The following is a 21335-nucleotide window of genomic DNA, read 5'->3' as shown; positions in this document are numbered from 1 at the left end:
CTTTGTCGTAATTACACATGTTAAAAGTTTCATCAAATGTTAATTCTAACTAATGCACATGATTAGCAAAGGTATTCTATGAAAGATAACACCTATTTATAACAGATAATTAACTTGACTCATTTTTTTAATTACTCTGAATTAATCAACTAGATCTTATATTGAAGACTACGAGTAGTATTATTTAGTTATAAATTCACATTTTAAAGAAATAAAACACATGTTCATGTGTTATTGAAGAACTTAATATAATAAATATAAGAAAATTTAACCTAGATATTTTTCTTTCTAATACTTTTGCATTTATTATATTAGTTCACGTTTTTTTTAATTCTATTTATATGGCATGGAGAGAATAAAATTTTCATTTGTTTATAGGACAAGAAAAGAAATTTTTTTATATAAATATATAGTCTTACCTTTATTAACTACACTAAACTTTAAGATCATACTCCATCGTATTAATTTGTATTCTTTCCCATCACTCTTATTAAATACCACTTTGGTTCTTTTTAATTATCACTTATCGAAGGTGGTTTTTCTCTTTTTATTTGTCACTTGTACCTTCTTTAATGATTCATTTTCAAATTTTGCCACTATTAATTATATAATCAAGAGAGACAAATATAAAGGTAAAGAGAGAAGGAATGAGTGAGAAAAAATATATTAACTATTTGATTAGGGTAAAAGTAAAATTTTTTATGTATTTAATGATCTTCTTGATATGTGAGAAACTATTATAAGTGATAATTTTTTTTTAGCAATTATAAGTGATAATTAAAAGGACCAAAATAATATTAGCAGATATAGAAAAAATATTTAATGTTCCTTTTTTTTTTACTTGATTTAATATTCCTTCAAACTAAGCCAATGCCATATAAAGAGCATCAATACTACATCTGATTTTTAATATAAGATCTTGTTTAACTTTTATTTTGGTTCTAAATATAAAATTCCAATCATTTTGTCTTTCATATTCTTTTTGAGACAGTTTTTCTAATAATTGATTAGTAAGAATATTTTTTAAAAAATAACATTTATTTATTATAAATAACTAAATTGATTTTTTTTTAATCTATTCAAATTAATATTGATTTTTGTACTTAGAATTGAAAGTGGTTCTTGTTAGTTGGTGCCCGGTGGCAAGAACAAGAGGAAGTACGCACCTACTTGTCCTTGCGCATAAACTAGATCCTATAATTGATCAAATCTTACACACTCAATAATTATATATTATTGAATCATAAAATGCCTCCACAATAATCATAAATTAATATATATGATCCAATTTATATATCACTTTTTAAAAAAACATTTTTATTTATAATTTTATATTCATAAGTCATTTTATAAGATTTATGAAGTAATACTTATAAGAGTTGAATTTAGTAGAAAGAATGTGAGAAAATGAATTAAAATTTAAATTTTTATTAAGAAAAATGTTTATATTTAGTAACTCACATGACAATATCTCGAACATGCTTTTAATGAAAAAAAAATACAGAGCAGTGAATTTTTTCAGAAGAGCTCGTATGATGTCCCTAAGTAAGGATGTCAATTTTTTTTTTTTGGTTATAAGGAATGTCAATTAATTTTTAAATTTATGTAAATGAGTAATAAATAAAAACAAAGGAAATATTGAGCTGGGCTAGACAGATAACAACCTGTGTGAGGCTGGCCGGAGCCGACATCGGAACCCACTCTGATACGATTTGATATGGAAAAAATCACGTAGGAGTGTAGGACCACGCTCGTGAAGTCATTGTGCTGACTGCACGCGCCCCTCCTGGGTCCGTCGTGACGGCGAGGAAAAAATTTTCGGGCACAGCATTCTTGTTTTAAAATTAATTTCTGTCTCTTAGAACAAAAAAAAAAAAACCTTGCTGGCAATTTTTTTTAGTTGGTTGTTTTTAAAATTTAAAAAAATAAAATTTTTTTATTTTTTGTTTTTTTTTTTTTTTTATATTTTATATTTCTTGTTTTAAAAAATTGGAAAAACACCGCTCGCCACATATCATCTCCGGCTACTGCTTGCCAGATATGATTTTTTTCATTTTAAATGTGATTTTTTAAAATAATTATTCAAACATACTTTTTATTTTTTTAATTCTCAAACTTGTTTTAAAAAGCAATTTTATAAAATTGTTTTGAGGGTAAAAAAACGAACAAGACCTTCATTTTACAGCGTGCGGATTCAAGGTGGGATCCTTTTCAAAAAAGACTAAACTGCATTTTTACCCATTAATATCACTGGATGAGCAATGAGTACCTTAAAAAAAAAAAAACGACTCTTCCCAAAATGATGTTTAAGGCATAGAGATATTTTTTGCGACATATTTTTCGCCAAAATCATAAATAAAGGCGTATCTATGTTAATTGAGGTGATTCACTTCACAATATGAATTGCCCATATTTAATTTAGATGATTTACATATATTTGGTACAAGAGAAGAGGGGAGGAGAAAGGAAGAAATGAGCTCAATTTTTTTTTTAAAAAAGTAAGATTTTCAAATTTTAATAAGAAGAATATATAAGATAAAAAGTGATAAAAAAATTAAAAGTTTTACCATTATTATTAAAAAAAATTCTTTCTTTTTTTTGTTTTTCTCGATTTTCTCCGTACCTTATGTTTGATTTGGTGTTCCAACTTCAAAAATACAGCAACAATGCAACATGATGATAAAAGTGGATATCAGCTACAATCACACTCTGTTTTTTTTCCCCTTGTAAAAATCTTTTTCTTTATTAAAAAGGCTACGGGGTTGGATAGCACCATGCATGATTTCTTTTTGACCTTCACAGCGCCACCATGCACGAATAAAAGGAAAAGTGGGAAGGCAAAAAAACAAGGGGGAAAGACATGGATATGCACCCACAAAGCAAAAGGCTTTTCTAATGTTAATTAATAATGATATGCTTTTTGAATACTTTCGCTGTCAATCCTCCTCACTATTTCCATTTCATCGCTCGCAAATTGGCCTTTCATCTTTTAAAACGCACATTCCACCCAATATCAGCCCATATGCTACACACACGCGCACGCACTCGCACACATATATTACTTCTAATCTTAAATATAAAAACTAGTTGACTAATTTAAAGAGATTAAAAAAAAATAGTTAAATTATTATTTGTAATAAATAACTATTATCTTTTCTGAAATATCCTTACTAATCAAGTGTATTAGTTAAAATTACCATTATGAGAATGACTGTCTTAAAAAAAATACAAATATGAGAAACAAAAGAATTGAGATTTTATATTTAGGACTAAAATAAAAATCAAGATCGTATATTAAGAACCGGAAGTAATATATAGATACACGCGCGTGCGCACATACATATGTTATTGTTCCACCCTCTACAGACTCTTCCAAACTAAACAACCAATCAAGCATTCTTTCATTTGCTGGTCAATGTTGATTGCTTCCAATTAATCGTTTTACATACATGCGTGTAAATATTCTTTTCTAATCTTATTATAAGTTATTATTAACGTGTTTTACTGAACAAAACTCTAAATCTCGCTGACTCTGTCAAAACTTAATAACATTTTAATTTTAGTCCTATTTAATGCATATAGTTTCTAAGAAAATAACAATTTACCCCTCCGTTGATATTATAGAGCATGTTCGTAGGAGAAAAGACAGGGAGAGAGAGAGATTGGATTGTTGAAAAGGAAAGTGATATTGGAGGAGAGAGTATTGAGAGGGGAGAGCCGTGTCATGGAAGAAGGAAAAGAAGATTACGTGATTCCTTTGCAAAAGAGACAACCTTGCCTCCCTTCACTGTCCCTCCCCAGCATCTTTGTCTTTTCCTGCTCCTCTCCATTCCCTCCCCCCCGATATCATCTTCTTGTGGCCCCCGTTCCTATTCATTCCAATTGTGACTCTCTTTTTTTTTTTTGGTGTGAATAATACTGAAAATCTATATCACTCTCATTTTATCGACGATCATTTCCCAGTCTCATATTCCCATTTTCGACTGCAATTTAACATCAAACCATAACAATTTCACAATTTTTTTTTTATAAGAGTAGCTTCGCAATTATTTTTCAAGTGCTTGAAGAGTATCCCATCCGAATTTACTTGGGCCCACACAAAAAAAAACGTAAATATAGGATCCGTTTTGGAATAGCTTATAAGTAGCTTTTTAATAATGTTTTACGAAATGTGAGGCAAGTATATAAAAAAAAATTTATCTCAACTTACATGAAACATGTTTATAAGAAATTTTTTAAGACCTCCCAACAGACTCATAATATGATTTGAAACACGGTATTTGTTAGCAACACCACCTGTTATGCTTAGAAGAGATTCTGTGTTTGAATCTAGCATTTTTAAATGATAATTTGAATTTTGATTATCTTATAATAACTTTATTTTTGTACACTATGAATGTATAATTGATGATAAGTCAATTTTAGAAATAAATCAAAATAATCAATAGTAAAATACGTTCATTTAAACTTGAAAATTTCCAAGACTGAAATAGTTAGGAATATTTCTAACTATGTCCAAGACTGAAATAGATAGAATTCCTACTAATTCTTTTTTTAGATATAACATGTGTTTTTATTAAAAACAATTCTATTCCAAATACTAAATTAAATACAGTACAGTTGGAATTCTCAAGATTTCATTTGACTGACGGCACGCCAACATACTGGTGTGAGGGGCGTTTTTTTGGCGGGCGGCTGCGGAAGCCGTATCCGTATCTTCATGGCACGCCCCTTTTTCAGGGCAGATTGGATCATTTTGCCGTATGATAATATTTTTATATAAAAATAAAATTACTTATCAGCACAGATTTCCTTTTATTTTTAAACAGGTGTCGTTTTGCTGCTTGTCTAAGAAAGCTTTTATTTCAAATCTGAGGTTTGAATTAAAACAACGCTGTTCGCCCACACAACGAGATTTGCCGACTTAAAAATCTCAGCAGAAAAGAGAGTGGAAGTCCTCACCTTTAAAGCCCACTTAAGGTACAAGCGTCATGAGATGCTGCTGTCCCTAAATATAAGTCATTTGGGGGGGGAAGGGAAAAAAAACTTTGACCTTAAATATAAATCACTTTATTAATATATTTAATATTTTTTTTAATTTTACCCTATTTAATTATCATTAAAAAGAGATAAAGAAGCAAAAAACATGAGAATGATTCATAAATATTTAAAAAACTTTAATAATGATAAAATTAGAAAATTTCGACAATTTAATGTATTTGGCAGTGGTAAAAAGTGTGTTATAAGCCCACTTATATCAATGACTGGAATGGTAATGGATGCTAGTTAAATCCAATAGACATGATATTCTTGCCTAATTTTTTTTTTGGACTGAAGATATTCTTGCTTAATTTAAGAACGCTGATGTGTAATGTTAGGCTGAAAGGAACTTTACAAGATGGGAAAAAAGAATACATCATGATTTTATTTACACCTTAACCTTGAGAAAAAAGCAGCAGTTTTTGGTGAGTTTGGTGGGAATTGAGGTGAGGTGAGGTGAGCTTGTGCGCGCGCGTGTGATGTGGTTAGGTATTGTGATTGTGAGTTGGAGATGGAGAGAGATGAGATGGGAGATGGGCCAATAGCAAGAGAAGATGATCCGAGTTAAGTGTAGGTGGGCCCACAACCTCCATTTTTGAGACACGCGACAACAAACGAAGAGCTCAATCTCCTGAGCCTTGAGAGCGTCGCTTCGTCCTCCATACGCTCCAAGAATTCTCTCACGTATTTTGGATCTGCCAATTTGACCAGAGAGATGGGCCTTCCACTTCCGGTTTCCTTTTGTGTGTTCATCCGACAGCGACCTCGACTTTCATGTATTTCTTCCAAGTTCCTAGTTCCTACCTCCCCGCATGCCCCAACCGCCCTGCTCAGCTCACCACCTCTAGGAGTTAATCTCTCTTTATTTTTGGTTGACATTTTCGACACTCAGCTTTTATTAATTGTACATATTAAGAAAATTTCCATCAAAATCAAAAGAATAATTTCTAATGCAAATGATTAAAACTGGTATTTTAGAATCAATAAGAGTTAAGTCCACCAGAAAGAACTAATCTCTTACAATCTAGAAAACCAAGGTTTGGATCTCGATTAATATACATGCGTTTAATTAAAAAAAAAGTACTATAGAGAGAGACCAACATACTTTTTTTTTTTTTTTAATTTTTACAAATTAATTATCCAACTCTCGTATTTAGGACTTATGATAAGTATAAAACATGAGCATGGACATCCTCAAGCGCAAAGACGAGTGATTATTAGCGCGTATATTTCACCCGTATCAGGCCATGCCGAGTCAGGGTTGGCGTTGAGTAATCAACTATAGTCTCTGATTAATGTCTTTTACGAAAGCCGTTTAATATTCGGATAAGCTTATCCGAATATGGGCCTCAAGTATGAGAAGGCCCATCCATGAATGAAAGACCACCAAAAAGCTGCCCCTTCCCATCGTTTATTCAACAAGGTTACGTTATTTCCCAAGTAAATTTCAAATCATTCCCTTCTCATTCCCGAAATTTATTTACCTTTTAGGTTACTAGTAATTTAAAATACTTCAATTTAATTTTTCAGTGAAATCATGTTAGATATACTTGTCATCTGAATAATATTTATCTTAAGTTCATATACAATACATGTTAGAAATCATGTTATATATTCTTCTGGTTCTAAATATAAGAACTATTTTGTAGTGCAATTTACACTACAAAATAAGTTTTATATTTAGAATCAGATAAGTATATACTTTCTGCCTCTTCTGTTGCTCCAACTGCTTATGCTTTGGTCTCCTCACCACCTCAATCTCTTCTTTCAGCTTCGGTGATTTGGTTGGAGGCAATAAAACATTGGATTCATTCACAACTAACCATCAATTGTTGGAGGGCTTAGAGAAGCCAAACCTCAGCTCATGCACCCCAGGTTCGCGGCAGTGAAAATAGAGGCCCGCCCTGGTCCCACGTCTTATAAGAAGTAACCATTCATTAAACCTCAATGTAAAATGACGTATCAATATGTACATTTTCCATGATATGAACATGACCAAGGACATAACTCCATAAATACTAGTGATTAATAGTACCTGCATCAATATAAAGTAAAAAAAAAGGCCCAAAAGAAAAGAGCTTGCGCCAAATGGTGGAAACTCACTGGAGATTATCCACCAACTACCCAATTAGGTTAAACTTCCCACCCATTTGCAAATGTTAGCTATGTTCCCCAGGCTGCATGAAAAATCCAAACTTTCTGACTATGAATCCACCTTATGCCCCGCTTGTCAACACTTTCACCCGTAGAATATTCCTTGTATTCACATTCATCAACAGCATGCACACGATATATTTACAACGTACATACACCCGTGAGAGCAAACTCAAACATTTGTGATTCCATTCCCACCCAAAACCCTTATCAGCTCAGATTTCTGCTCTGGGGTTAGCCTCGACGGGTACTTAACCTCAAACTTAATCCTCAAATTGCCCTTCTTCCCAGGTTCTTTCGAAATGGGCATTCCCTCACTAGGGACAACAATCTCAGCACCAGGCTTGACAATATCGGTCAGTGGGATCACGAGACTCCTTCCGTCTAAGGTAGTCAGGTCTAGGGTTTTACCTGTAAGGGACTCTAGAAGAGTAATCTCTTGGTTGATCACCAGATCATTACCATCCCTCCTATAAACAGCATGTGGCTTCTCATCCACCACAAATATAAGATCTGCTGCAATGATACCAGGCTCCTGGTTACCCTTCTCAGGAAAAGTAATCTTTGTTCCTCTCTTCCAACCAGGTTTCACCTCGATAGTCAATATCTCCTCCACATTCCTAAACTTCCTGCAAAGGAAAAACACCCACATCAAACATAGCAAATTAATATATCCGTTTTATTTAGATAGAAAGACCAGTAGAGCTTTGTCTAATGGATTATCACAGCAACACCATCGGTATAACGATAATTCTAAGCCTGTTTCTTAAATTTAGTTCTCAAAATAATCTCGGAAAATTTCATGTCTAGATTTAGAAGACTTCCATATCTGTATCAATTATTCAGGGGGCAGCAATAGCTACTAATCTGAATAAGGACGGATTAATCAAATCGCACCATGCAAGTGCAGCTAATAAATTTTGGAGCAACGTGAGTACCTTTGACACATGGGGCCCAAGGAAAAAATCAATTTAGAGAAGAGGCAAATAAATTAATCACATACTCATTTTGCAAATACGAGAGTTCTTCAATTTTGGGCAGAAAATATTGGGAAAAACAGCTGAAACAGTTCCGTCCTGCCAGACAGAACAAGATATTTAGAGTCTCAAATTCAGAGTTTTTGCCATACCTGACCCCACTCGCCACATCTTATGCACCAAATAAGATGGGCTCCTAATTTTTATATCAGTCAAGACATGGTCTGCATCTCACTCTGAAGAGCACTTCAATCATATAACGTTTTGCCATAAAAGGTTCCAGATAATATCAACTTGTCCAGTATAATTTTCCAGTAATATGCAATATAAATAGGGTCACGAGTCTGTGTGACTCTGCAGAAGCAGCGAGTTTGATCTGCAATGAGACCCCTGAGACTCATGAGGACCTGAAATATCATCTCGGAGGTGAAGGCTCTGATGGAACGCAACAGGCAGGTGGACTTCCAGGTGATAGATCGAGATTGTAATGCTAGAGCTGATTCGCTCGCCAAACAAGACCTTGATTCTACTACTGGTCTAGCCAGATCTATCCTCCTGACTCTCTTATTGAGAGCTACCAGAAATGGAATTAAGCACTTAGTAGCTTTACTTTCCTGTTAGTTTTTTCTTTCCAGTGTATCAGAAAATTGGCGTCACAAGTTTGTCCCGAACAGATAATAACTACCACTCAGAGGATTACTTTTTTTTATCTAATTCTAAAATGTTTTTGAGTGTATTGTGTGAAATATAACATCTTAATATATCTTTCTCAACCTATCTCCTAATAATTGAAAGCTAGCGCATCCCTAAACCAGTGCAGTGCTAAGTACGAGGCACATCTGAATCAATGCTCCCTTGACGGGGTCCCTGGATGTATTTCAACTATTTAAGCTGCCTGTGCAACTCCTTATTGGAAAGTAATCCAAAATTTTGGATCTGTAAATGAATTTTCAATCCCCTGAACGTAAAGTAGACCATAATCATACATTTATTTTCATAACTTTCGGATATCAGACAACTCATGACTTGTATTTTTGCAGTTTAAAGCCTCCTCTTTTCAAGTATCCCAAAATAAAAACTAATCAAACACGCTAAAAGTTGTTTGATTTGAAAGCTCACTCATAATAAAAGACCAAAATACCTAATTCTATCAACCAAACCTACCAACAAAGTGTAAGCAAAGCCCAAGACAAACCTACTTACCATTAAAAAGTACATGATAAACACACACTGTTAGTATAGACACCTCAAAAAGTGGACAGGGTTACAGCCATTCAGATAGGAAAGTTAATTTTAATCAGTCCCTTATTATCAGAACACAAGTTCTTGCGTAGTTGTATATGTCAATAAGTAAACTAGGATATGACTATTTGATGTCAATTTGAATATTCTTTATACACAAATCTGAAGCACAAGATTGATGCTAATATTGTGCCAGAAAAGCAACTTAAGCAAGTTGGCTACCAGAGTAGAACGGCCTTTCTCATTTCTCAACATAAATTTCCCAACATTTCACTATACTGTAGATTAATTACCAAGATTAGATCCCACCGAAATATGAAAGCATGTTAAGTACCAGAAAAGCCAAAACATCACTAATTCCAAATTTGGAAACTGTAGCACTCAAAAACATACTGAGATAATAATTTTGGAAAAAAAATAAGACTACTTTCAACTTATTTGAACTAGATATTTAAACTCAAAGATTCCACATCTTCACAGGTGTTTCCTTGAGCTAGGAACCCTAGCAGCTGTGTCCAACTCAGAGCTAAGACTGCAGGACACCATGTCAATGATACTAAGCTAACAGCTGACCCAGAATAAACCTCCATCAAAGGTTGAGGCGTGAAATAATGTGCTAGGGTCGAATTGCTCTCCCATCCCATTCTTCACCTACCCAGGTCATGGATCTCCTATATAACACCCCCCCTGCCCCCAAAAAGAAAAGGTTCTCCTATTCTCGTACTTCATGTCCCTTGGTTTCTCAACAAAGTACATAATACAATATTCTAGGATACGGTACACCTGAATATTACATGTACCCACCGGTTTCTATTTATTTTCTTTACTTTTACTCATGTAGGCCACAGACAGAATCAAAGGCATTCAATGAAATCATGTGATTTTCTTCAAAAGATAAATCTTTTTAAGGCACCAAGGCAAAATTTCTCGTGTTAGAAATTCTTGGTCTTTTAGGAATCATGATGCATCAATCCATAATAAAATTCATATATTTCATATACACATCAGTATGTTTCAAGTTACTTTGAATTATCTGGTTCTTCAAAATTTTGTTGAAAAAAATTCATGCAAAAATTTTGCGGGATTTACATTCACTAACTGTTCTACAGGGGAAGTCCGTCCATCATCACCAAACTCCACGGTTAATGGAACCGTATTTCATGGTAATCAAGGACTCCGAAATGTCTTCTCTTTCTTTCTTTATGGAAGAAAGGAAACCAAAATTTCTACACATTAAGTAAGTTATCAGTCAACAGGTAACGTGATAAATCTGGAACATTATTTGGGTGTAGTCAGAGAAGAAGAAAAATAACTTTCTGCGGGTCATAAAACCTAACGAACTACGGACTTGACTCCAAGAATGATCAATCATAAAGTGGCTTCCAAACGACCAAAATTTGGAGCAAAATAGTTAAATTAAATCAAGCAAAGTCAAACCGGGGAAGAAAAGGGTCAGCTGGCAGCAGAGGATCCCACTTAACACTAGCGGCATGAGGTGGCTAGACTCCTCTGTTTACATTGCACGACATTTGCCTAATCAGGGTGCTAAAGTAAGGAAAGCTCGGAGTCGTCCCATTAAAATCATGACCAGACTACGAGAGTCAAGTTTGCACCTTTCGAAACCCACGGTTCCAAGCGAGGTCACAACCAGATAGATTACCCCAAGCTGAAGCTAAGGAGAACCATTGTTTGCAACAAACCCCCGAATTTCAACTAGATATCTATTGATTAAATACGGAATACAATAATTTCTAAAAATTGCAACACAGCAATGTGAATCAACTTAACGAAACATTCCTATGCACACCAATCAGCTGGTTAAGTTAGGGTGCCAGTAGAATAGAGATTCGATATCTTAAATTCATAATAATACAGATATCAAGTTGCATACCCAAAGGCATCACAGACATTCCTTGAGATCTTCATCTTCTTCTTGACACCTTTGTAGAGCTCTTCTAAGCTACACGGCAAAAGAGTCTCCACCGCCGCAGCTTTCCTCGTCCCTCCACCAAACGCACCATTTGAAGTTCTGAAAAAACCATCCCTATGCGCACCGTTTCTCCCACCTCCACCACCAGCACCACCATTCTCCGACCCAAAAATTTCCGCGTAAATGTCGTCGGCGTCCCTAGGATTAAACCGATAAGACGTGGTACTATGCTGGCGTTGTTGGTTTTGGAAATGCTGGTAAGCACGAGAAGACGAGGAGGACATGGAAGAGGAGGATTGCGAAGGTGGCGGGAACTGACCAGACTTGAGAGCCTCCTCGCCATAGAGATCATAGATCTGACGCTTTTGGGGATCGCTCAAAACGTCGTAGGCTTCAGAAATTTGCTTGAATTTGGCCTCGGCTTCCCTCTTATTAACTGGGTTTTTGTCTGGGTGCCAAATCATCGCTAGCCTCTTGTAGGCCTTCCTCAAATCGTCCTCACTCGCATTCCGATTCACTTTCAGTATGTTATAGTAGTCCATGCCCATCCGCGAGCGTAGGGATATGAACAAGTGAGTCTCTCTCCCTCTTTCCTCTTATATCAATAGGTAAGCTTGGGGTATGAAAACGAGTAGAAGTTCCGTTAACAAAGTGAGAGCCCGCCGACGGCAACAGCGGCCAACGATTGAGCAGAAGAAAAGGGGACCGTTAGAAGGGAAAAGGAGAGGAAAGACGGAGTGAATACCGTGGATCTGACGGTTAGAACGACAGGCTGATGGAAGAAGGAGCTTCATCATATGGGGGTCCCATTGCCGTTCCCAAAGCTATTATGAAGGGAAAATAACGTGCGGGGAACTACTCCGACGTGTTGTCGGAGGACAGGAAGGAAATCTTCAACGTCATGGATTCATATTTGGGCCGCTTATTTTTTTCAAAAAAAATGTTTGGGCCACATTTCCTTCTTATTCGTTTTATCGGCCCGTGACTAAGACTCAAGTTGCAGTACGTAGTCTTACTTATGGTAGCAGAGAAAGAAAATAAAAGAAAATAAGGGAGAATAAAGTAAATATTTTTGAAAAGACAAATATTATTTACTTAACTTTTTAATAAACATATTATTTAATTATTCAAAAAATCATTTTAATCAAGAGTAATATCCTACTTCCATCCTTAACATAAGAACTAGGTAATTAATTTAAAGACTTAAAAAAATAGTTAATTTGGTTAATTATAATAAATATGGAAATCCCTTATATTTAATAGATGTTTTTATGCTAAGGATATGAGGTAGTATATTTTTTTATGTGAAATGAACGCAATTTTTACGCAATAAAGAATGAACCAAACACAATTACTGGAAACTTTATCACATTTGTTCATAAACACATATGTGGAATATTGATGATATGACATCAATAGCTAATAAAGTAATACTCCTCCAATCCTTAATATAAGATCTAATTGTTGAGTTGATTTTAGTTTTAAATATAAGATCTATTTCTCATATTTATTAATTTTTTCTAAATTACCCCTATGAATACTTCCTCAACTATAATCAAGTAGAAAAGAGAGGAGAATATTAAAGAAGATGATTATGATATTTTAAAAAAAACATGTCATATTTATTATAATTAACTAACTTACCTAACTTCCTTAATCTAATCAAATTAGTTAAATAAGTCTTATATTAAGGACTGGAAGAGTAATAAATAGTGACAAACAATTTTAATTGTGTATATATTATATTGATGGTGATAATATAAAATTTATACTATATTTATTTTCAAAGCATATAAACCATGATATAACTTCAAAATGATTAATATTTGATTAAATATTTTATTCACCATGCACACAATCCCTTCTCTTGGATTCAAATCTCAGTGCCATTGACTGAAAACAACGATGATGATCAAACGGACCTGATCATCATGGGAAGTGCATTTTTAATGAAAAAGATAGGCATGTTTTTCGGTAAGCAAAAGATTATGGGATTTTCTTCTTCTTTTTTGGTTAGAGAAATTACGGGTTTGATCATATTTGTAATTTTATATTATAAGCATCCGGCTCTTTAATTTAAAATGAAAATAAAATTTTTATTAAAAAAAGGGTAGAGTGACAGAGAAAGCGTGGGTGCATATGAAAACTCTCCTCCCGTTTCACTCCCATCCACTTTTCTCTCTACTTGACTTTAAACACACTTTACACTTTGAGAGGATGAAATCCTTGCTTTGTGGGAGAAATTATAGGAGCCAGCCATAACTTTGAAGCATAGACAGTGGCGAAAAGGAAGAAAAAAGGGTGGGAAGGAAAATGGAGGGGCCAGCCAGGTAAGCAAAAGCAAATGGACAGTAACTTTTTTCACTCAAACAACCACTGATTGGCCACTAATCCCATCATGAAGCTGAAGTGAACCGTCCTTCATCAGATTTAGACTCAGGCTCTTGAATCTCTCTCTTGAATACTGTCTTGATGCTTTTCTCCAGTCAGTTCCTGTTTTCATCATTGCCACAAACTCCTCATAGCTTATTCGCCCATCCTGTACCCACAAAACATGAAAGTTGCAACTAGGAATGTTGTTTGGCAGCACATCTCTTTCATGTTTAAAGACTTGTCAAGTGTTTTATTAGGTATAGCACAAAATTCCCTCTCTGTTTTTGTTTCAGAGACAAAAAAATCTTTAGGTAGATCAAAATGACATCAAATTGCAGAGATCAAAATTACTAATTTCAAATTTTATGGGCTAAAATCAAAATATGTTAAAAAAGGGTTAATACAATTTTTGGTCCCTCAAGTTTGCAAAAATTTTGATTTTAATCTCTCGAGTTTCAAATTATAGGTTTTGGTCCTTTAAAGGGTAAAAAAAACACAAGTTTTTATTAAATTATACGCATAAATATTTTGGATAGAAAGAAACTTAAGAGACTAAAATTTATGATTTAAAATATGATGGACTAAAATAAAAAAAGAAGGACTTGAGGAGTTAAAAATTATATTGCCCCTAAAAAAAAATGGAGTATCTAAAATGAAAGGAGAATATTGAAACAAATGAAAGATTAGTGATGAGCATGGAAGTCAAACCTTGTCTGTGTCAACCTCCCGCATGATGTCATTGACAACATCATCTTCAATTTCACCTGATTCATCTGCTAATGAATCTCGCAGGTCACCTAATTCAATATACCCACTCTCGTCTTTGTCAAAATACATGAATGCTTTGCGGAAATGCTCGTCATTCTCCATTCTCTGCAAGTGAATCGTCACTGCCACAAATTCTCCATAGTCAAGCACTCCATTCCCGTCAACGTCCGCCTAATTTGTTCCAATCAATCACAAATTCTCGTTATTCCAAATCTGCTTCACTATGTTTGGCTTTGAACAAGAATGACTTCTTCAGATATATGCAGGAAAAATTTTCAACACAGAGCTGTTACATTGGATTTAGATAAAATTGTGGCTAATTTCTGCCTTTCTGGTAAAATCCCATTATTCCTCAGTCAAGGCCTAAAAGACTAAATTCCTCTTACCCTCAGATAATATCCATTTGGAAACAACCTTCTAGCATTATTATTATTATTATTTAAAGAAATTGAACTTTGGAGATAGATTTCTAATGGTGCATTTCTATATGAGAGCTTACCACTTCCATCAGCATCTTTATCTCTGGCTCAGCCAGTTGGGAACCAACCTTTCGCAACCCAGCCTTGAGTTCTTCATATGTTACTTTTCCATCTCCATCACTATCCATTAATGCGAACATGTCTTTGATTATCTCTACCTCTTCGATAGATAAATACTCTGCTATTACCTGTCGCAGTCATTTAACTTCCTTAATATTTCATCAGAAACAGAACCAGAATATGTGTAAAATTAAGAAATAGGTGCTAACCCAAAGGGCTTTCTTTTTAAATCTATTCATCATGGAGAACTGCTTAAGCCTGGACCTCACAATATCTCCTAAGGGAACATTTGAAGCTTTCTTCGCATTTTGTAACCAGGGATGTTCTGCAAACACAGTTATTGACAAAGGAAGTCACATGTAACGCCACGGTTGGTTACTGTGGACTGCTTAAATATGGTCATTTGAAGGCTAATAAGTGATGACAGTGCCTTATTTAGTTATCAAAAGACAAACTTCGAGGCAAAATATAACATCATTCTTGCGATGCATGATGATTATAAGAAAGCTCTGTCCATAAACCCCAAATATGACCAGAATTGAGGGCCATTCGATGTACTTAACGTGTATCCTTAACTTTCCCAAAAAAAAATCAGGGCAAAGGAACAATTTTTCCCTGGAAAAATCCTATGAATATCCCTCCCGTAAGGTGCCCGCCATCTGCTTATGAGTTTCTCCACCACCACCTTTGAAAATTGTAATCCAACTAAGTTTCTGACACAAAGGAGGAATCCAATGTCTGAGTCTGAGTCATTTATTGTGGTTCCTGAGATTAGTGACTGGGAATTGTTAAACTGATAATACCACAATACAAGGCAAATCCCAGACACGAAACTGAGTGTTCTCGACTTCAACATCCTCTATTTAGGATATTGGGATGATGAATCTCTAGACGGTCGGTGCCTAACACAATAAGAAAACTTTGGTTTTGTTACAAAACTTTGGCTTTCAAAAGCCGCGCGACTTACCAAGCACCTGTTGAGCTGTCAAGCGCCTTTTAGGATCCTGCTCCAACATCTGCCTCACTAGGCTCTTAGCACTATCCGATATCTGAGGCCAAGGTTCCCTCTTAAAATCAATCACCCCCCTCAGAATAGCCAAGGCCACACCTTGTTCCGTCTCTGCAAAAAACGCCACCAACTCTCAATAAAACTCAAAATTTTCTCATAACCATTAGTATCACTAAAATTAAAAAACAATAACAAAGCCAGTACCTGCCCAAAACGGAGGAACCCCACATAACAATATATACAGAATGACACCGGCGCTCCATATGTCAACCTCCGGCCCGTAGTTTCTTCTCAGAACCTCCGGCGCCATATAATATGGACTCCCGACGATCTCCGAAAATCTTTCTCCTAAAAGAAGGGGAAAAGATCCATGATGATTTTTGGTTCAGTAGTACCACTAGAGTCGTTTCTTGGACAGAAAAGTTCGAATTACAGCCCGAGTGAGAGTTAACTGGAAAACCAAAGGAAGCATGACGAAGAAGACAACATATATATATATATATATATATATATGACTCACATACCGGGCTTGAAAAACACAGAGAGCCCAAAATCAATGGCCTTAAGGACAGAATTCTCCTTCTTGTTCGCGAAAAGGAAGTTCTCAGGCTTGAGATCTCTGTGCATGACTCCGTTGGCATGACACATCCTCACAACTTCTGCTATCGTTCTGGCGACCGTCGCGGCGGCTCGTTCGCTGTAATGTCCTCTGGCAACAATCCGGTCAAAGAGCTCACCGCCCTCACAGAGCTCCATCACGAGATGCACATTCTCATTATCTTCGTAGGTCGCTTTGAGCTTCACGACGTTTGGGTGGTCAGGAAGCGTTGACATTATAGCAACCTCGCGCCTTACGTCTTCTATATCCACCGCGGTTCGTAGCTTTCGCTTCGAGATCGATTTGCAGGCCAGTGCTTCCTTCGTCTCTCTATCCGTACAGAGGTAGGTGATCCCAAACTCGCCGCGACCCAGCTCGCGTCCAAGTACGTACTTGTCGCTGATTCGGGTTCGGTGGCTCAGTGGAATCACGTCCTTCAGGACTCGGATCGGAGCCGGAGAGTAAATTGAGTCTTCTGCGAACGGGTTTTGCCTTCTGTCCTTAGATTTCTTCTTCTTCCTGTGGTTTGAGTGGTTGCTCGGCGGTTCTTCTGCGACTTCCGCTTTCACACAACAGTTGCAATTTCCCATGCTTCTCTCGAAGCTTCACCGCAACAGAACAACCTCCCTGATCTTAACTCACAACAGAGCAAGATTTTGAGGTCTCTTACACAGCGTAGACGTGGTGCTGCCGCCGGTGAGTGCTCCGGGAAAATAAAAATAAGAAGAGAGGGAGGGAAAGAGAATGAGAAAGAGGAAGGGGAATAGAGAGAGAACGAGGTTTTGAAAATAAGTTATAATCGTTATCGTTGTAATTATAATAAATATACTGATGTTTTATGGGAATTTGGAAGTACTAGATTTGTCAAGCGGCCTTTGTGAATGAGGATATGTAGGAAGAAGTAAAACAACCAGAATATTATTTGAGTATTTATTTGATTCCATGGATTAGTATGATGATCGAGAAGCTTAATTTACCAAATGCGCCCAAGGGTTGGATCATTACGCGGGACTTTGACATTTGATATTATTATTTATAATCATGAGCTTCCATTAATCAATAGACAATGCAATTTTATCCCTCGATGTAATTGACATACATGATTAGGTGGGTCGGGAGTGTAAAACCGTAAGATTGAAAAAAAAAACAAAAGGTGTGATGAATGCACGAGTTGCAAAGTAAAAACATGATTAGGTGGACACCGGAAGAGAGATTGAATAGAAAAACTTAGGATTCCTCCCTTCACTCTTGAATATTGTCATGTTAAGATTTTAAATTTATTCTCAGGTGGCTGTCATTTTAAATTGATGGGAAAATTACACCCAAGTTTTGAGTGAAAGATTTTATTATTGCAAAATTTCTTGGGATATGACTTGTGAGTAATACATTGCAATTGTGAATTGATCATCTTCTCTCAGTTGATGTATAGATTGCCACTCTCAACATTTTTTTGTCAATTTTAACTTCTTTACTTATCATTTGTACCTATATAAATAATTGTCATTTTAAGGTGAAGAATTTTCAAATGAAAGATATCTACTGAAAATTTGTTGTGGCACAATTGATAAGTCAAGACACTTGAAGTGACAACTTATTGTAACTTAATTGACAGGCTAAGATGCTACATGGAATAACAATTTGTATAGGCGCAATTAAGAAGTAAACGAGTTGGAACTAATAAGAGAGGGACTTGATGGAAAATTGCCTATTTTCAAATGCAATCTCTCACCACATAGGTTAATTTAAACATTTAAAGGATCATACAGTAATAAAATCTTTTTACTTGGAATTTGAGTGTAATTTTTCCTAAATTTTTTCACAAGTTTGGCCAAAATTTTTGTGAAAAAAAGAGTAAATTTTGGTTTAGCCAAATATCTATTCCTATATTCGCATATAATATAAGATTTATATAAAATATGAATAATTCCGCCCCCCCCTAAATTTCTAAATAAAACACACAGTATAGTTATGTTAAGTAATGAAAATGTTGAGATTTCACTATTACCAGATACCAACCAACTGACCATTGAAGAAAATTGGCGGGAGGGTGAAGGAAAACAGCAACGCTTCAGAATCGACCAGTTAAGTTCCATTGACCGCTTCATTTTCAAATAAAATAAATAAATAAATAAATAATTCCACAAAACTCGTGAAGTTCTAGACTCTTTCGAAGTTGAGGTTGCTGTTTTTTTTTTAAAATCTTTATGTTTTTTTTTCTGGCCTCCAGTTGTTGAAGTTGTTCAGCGCTTGAGGTTTTACGTTAGGAATATTTTGACTTTTTCGCTCAAATGTGTGGTATATACGGAAAATCAAACATCTAAATCTAAAAACTAATAAAAATATGTTTGGGAAGAAAGAGTAAGAAAGACGTGTGTGTGTGTATATAATTTATCTTTCTCTGCTTATCCCATATTTTTTATTTCAAAATTATTTTAAAATTTAAACAGGTCCAACTTTTGACATTTAAATGCTAAAAACAAAATTAAAAGTATTTACAGCCGATAAATTGAAAATTCAAACTTATTTTATAGGACTATAGAATAACAAATTGTGCTATTTTTGTCAGGAGATTATTTGCATTCATGTGCATTTTTAATATGAAATCTATAATACTTCAAAATAATTTAAAAATCCGAAGTCTTTTAAGTGGCATATGCTGCTGCAGTCTTTATAATTCCATGAAATATATAATTTTATTTTTAAAGATACAAGAGTTAATATTTTAAATGGTTAAAATAAAATTATAGAAATTGAGTCATGCTGAGTTAAAATTTAAAAATTAAATCACAATTGAATTAAAATTATAAAGATGAAGTGATTAATTTTTCTTTTAAAAAAACATATTTATAGGTATTGTTATTTTTTTAAATTGATGTAACTCTATTTTTTCTCTTACAAGGAACAGGTGAAGATCCAAATTTCTTTCTCTGATCCATTGGTTATGTGTTCATATTATTTATCATCCAGCTATAGTCTGAATTACTGTGAGATTATTTTAGTTAGTGGATGAATGAGATGCTAAACTAAACGTAATTAGCTTAAGACAGATATTATGGATTGTATTAAAAAGGTTTCACACTGCCAGGATATTAATCTAGGGCTTTCATGCTCAAATCAATGATTAAAAAAATAGTAATGTTTTGCTACTCTCCAAAGTTTAAACCATATTTTTTTTAAATATTTTTTTTAAAAAAAAAAAAAAAAAACCAATGATGACAGAGTCAATTATTAGCCAGGTCTTATCTCTCAACCCAGACCTCACCAATGAGTAGGTAACATGGGCTTGATGGTTTCATAATTAGCATGTATGTTTAATTTGAGATGACTTTTCCCTATTATATTGTTTTGCCGAACTAAATTAGTCGGGTATATGAAAGTATTAAGCCTCAGTAGTTTAAGTTTTTTTTATTATTAAGTATCCGTATATTCCTATTGAATATCAATCTAAAACACTGCCGAGCATTAAATATATATATTTTAGTGTGGTGAAAAATTAGCTCTTTCTGATTAATTCATTTTTTGTTGGTGCTTTTTCTAATCCCTCATCTAATTTTTTTTTTCAGTAAGTCAATAAATTTTGGCAAAAAGATTAAAAAAAAGAATGGCTAAATTGTTTTATTTGTTCAAAAATAATCTGCTGTTGCAATTTGTTTTTTGGCCAGCACTATTGCAATTATATTACTACTCTTTTTTTCAAAAGAAAAACCACATTGTGTCTTCTCAAGATTTGGAAAAAGAAAAACTATTAACATTACAGGCTCAAAGTTATTAAATATGAGAGTTTATAGCTAAAAGTCCAAAGTAGTTCAATTTACAAGTCCTTTTGGAAGAAATGAGGGCATAGGACCCACTTAACGGGGGAAAATGAGATTCCTGCATGCTAAGGTCAACAAATAATAATGACCCCCCCTTTTCTTTTTTATTTTCATTTTTCTTGTTATATATACTACTTCCGGTCTTTAATATAATATCCTATTTTACTTCTATTTTGATCCTAAATATATGACCTCAATCTAATTTGTGTCTTATATTTATACATTTTTTTTAAAGTAGTCATTCTAACAATGATAATTCTAGTTAATACACTTAATTAGTCAGGATATTTTTAGGAAAGACAATACCTATTTAGAACAAATAACTAATTTAACTTACTTTCTTAATCTCCTCAAATTAATTAACTGATTCTTATAATTAGGATTGTAGGTAGTGTGTGTATATATATAAAGCCTTTAACTCCACCGAAAAGGCAGCTATAAAGTGTTTTAGGTCTTCTTTTCCCTCCAAAGCCACCCCTTTCAATAACGCAAGCAACGGCAATGACCTTCCAAGTCCCAAATTGAGAGGGATTTCGAATGACGCCAACTTGTACCAATCCATTTTAAATAATTTAACATTTTAATAATATAAATTAACTTCAAGGATAGAGAGCGAATTAATAAAAAAATTGCTTACTCGAAAATTAATGAGATAAATATTAAAAGCTAGATAAAGTGTTTTTTTTTTTTGCCAGAAGATAAAGTGTTAACTTGTACATACTTCTCTTCTTTCGTTCCCCCCCTCCTAATTATACGGAGGAAGCTCATCATTGACCGATCGCGTTATCGTTGTTATATAGTTTAGTTTGTGATGGATATTGCTGGCCTTATTAAGGACAGAAAATTAAGGATTAATTTTTTGAATGCAAAAATAGTTAAAACATGAGGTG

At 34.5% G+C, this 21335-nt stretch overlaps 2 protein-coding genes across 2 annotated transcripts; both read right to left on the bottom strand.

The window, feature by feature from the left end:
* Positions 1 to 6957: 6957 nt before the first annotated feature.
* LOC114721704 (dnaJ homolog subfamily B member 1-like) lies at positions 6958 to 12157 on the bottom strand. The gene is made up of 2 exons (XM_028907552.1): positions 11305 to 12157; positions 6958 to 7823 (listed from the first exon to the last, which is right to left on the bottom strand). The coding sequence occupies exons 1-2, from the start codon at positions 11889 to 11891 to the stop codon at positions 7367 to 7369; spliced, it is 1044 nt and encodes a 347-aa protein (XP_028763385.1). The 5' UTR covers positions 11892 to 12157; the 3' UTR covers positions 6958 to 7366.
* Positions 12158 to 13461: 1304 nt separating this feature from the next.
* Positions 13462 to 17443, bottom strand: LOC114721697 (calcium-dependent protein kinase 10-like). The gene is made up of 7 exons (XM_028907546.1): positions 16557 to 17443; positions 16237 to 16380; positions 15991 to 16143; positions 15233 to 15348; positions 14984 to 15151; positions 14425 to 14655; positions 13462 to 13882 (listed from the first exon to the last, which is right to left on the bottom strand). Exons 1-7 carry the CDS (start codon positions 17218 to 17220, stop codon positions 13709 to 13711), a joined length of 1650 nt encoding a protein of 549 aa, XP_028763379.1. The 5' UTR covers positions 17221 to 17443; the 3' UTR covers positions 13462 to 13708.
* Positions 17444 to 21335: the final 3892 nt, after the last annotated feature.

Source organism: Neltuma alba, unplaced genomic scaffold, assembly GCF_004799145.2.
Source record: "Neltuma alba isolate B1F8T4 unplaced genomic scaffold, ASM479914v2 tig00012062_pilon, whole genome shotgun sequence".
In the NCBI taxonomy this organism is placed as follows: Eukaryota; Viridiplantae; Streptophyta; class Magnoliopsida; order Fabales; family Fabaceae; genus Neltuma; species Neltuma alba.
The sequence above is the reverse complement of the archived record's forward strand: the minus strand, read 5'-3'. Positions and strand labels throughout refer to the sequence as shown.

Bases quoted from the DNA above. Each gene is read 5' to 3' on its own strand.
- LOC114721704 (XM_028907552.1), bottom strand. From the start codon at position 11,891: ATGGGCATGGACTACTATAACATACTGAAAGTGAATCGGAATGCGAGT. The intron at 7,824-11,304 runs GTATGCAACTTG...TTTCCTTTGCAG, and splicing joins AATGTCTGTGATGCCTTTGG to GAAGTTTAGGAATGTGGAGG.
- LOC114721697 (XM_028907546.1), bottom strand. From the start codon at position 17,220: ATGGGAAATTGCAACTGTTGTGTGAAAGCGGAAGTCGCAGAAGAACCG. The intron at 15,152-15,232 runs GTTAGCACCTAT...TGACTGCGACAG, and splicing joins TTAAAAAGAAAGCCCTTTGG to GTAATAGCAGAGTATTTATC. The intron at 14,656-14,983 runs GTAAGCTCTCAT...GGAACAAATTAG, and splicing joins TAAAGATGCTGATGGAAGTG to GCGGACGTTGACGGGAATGG.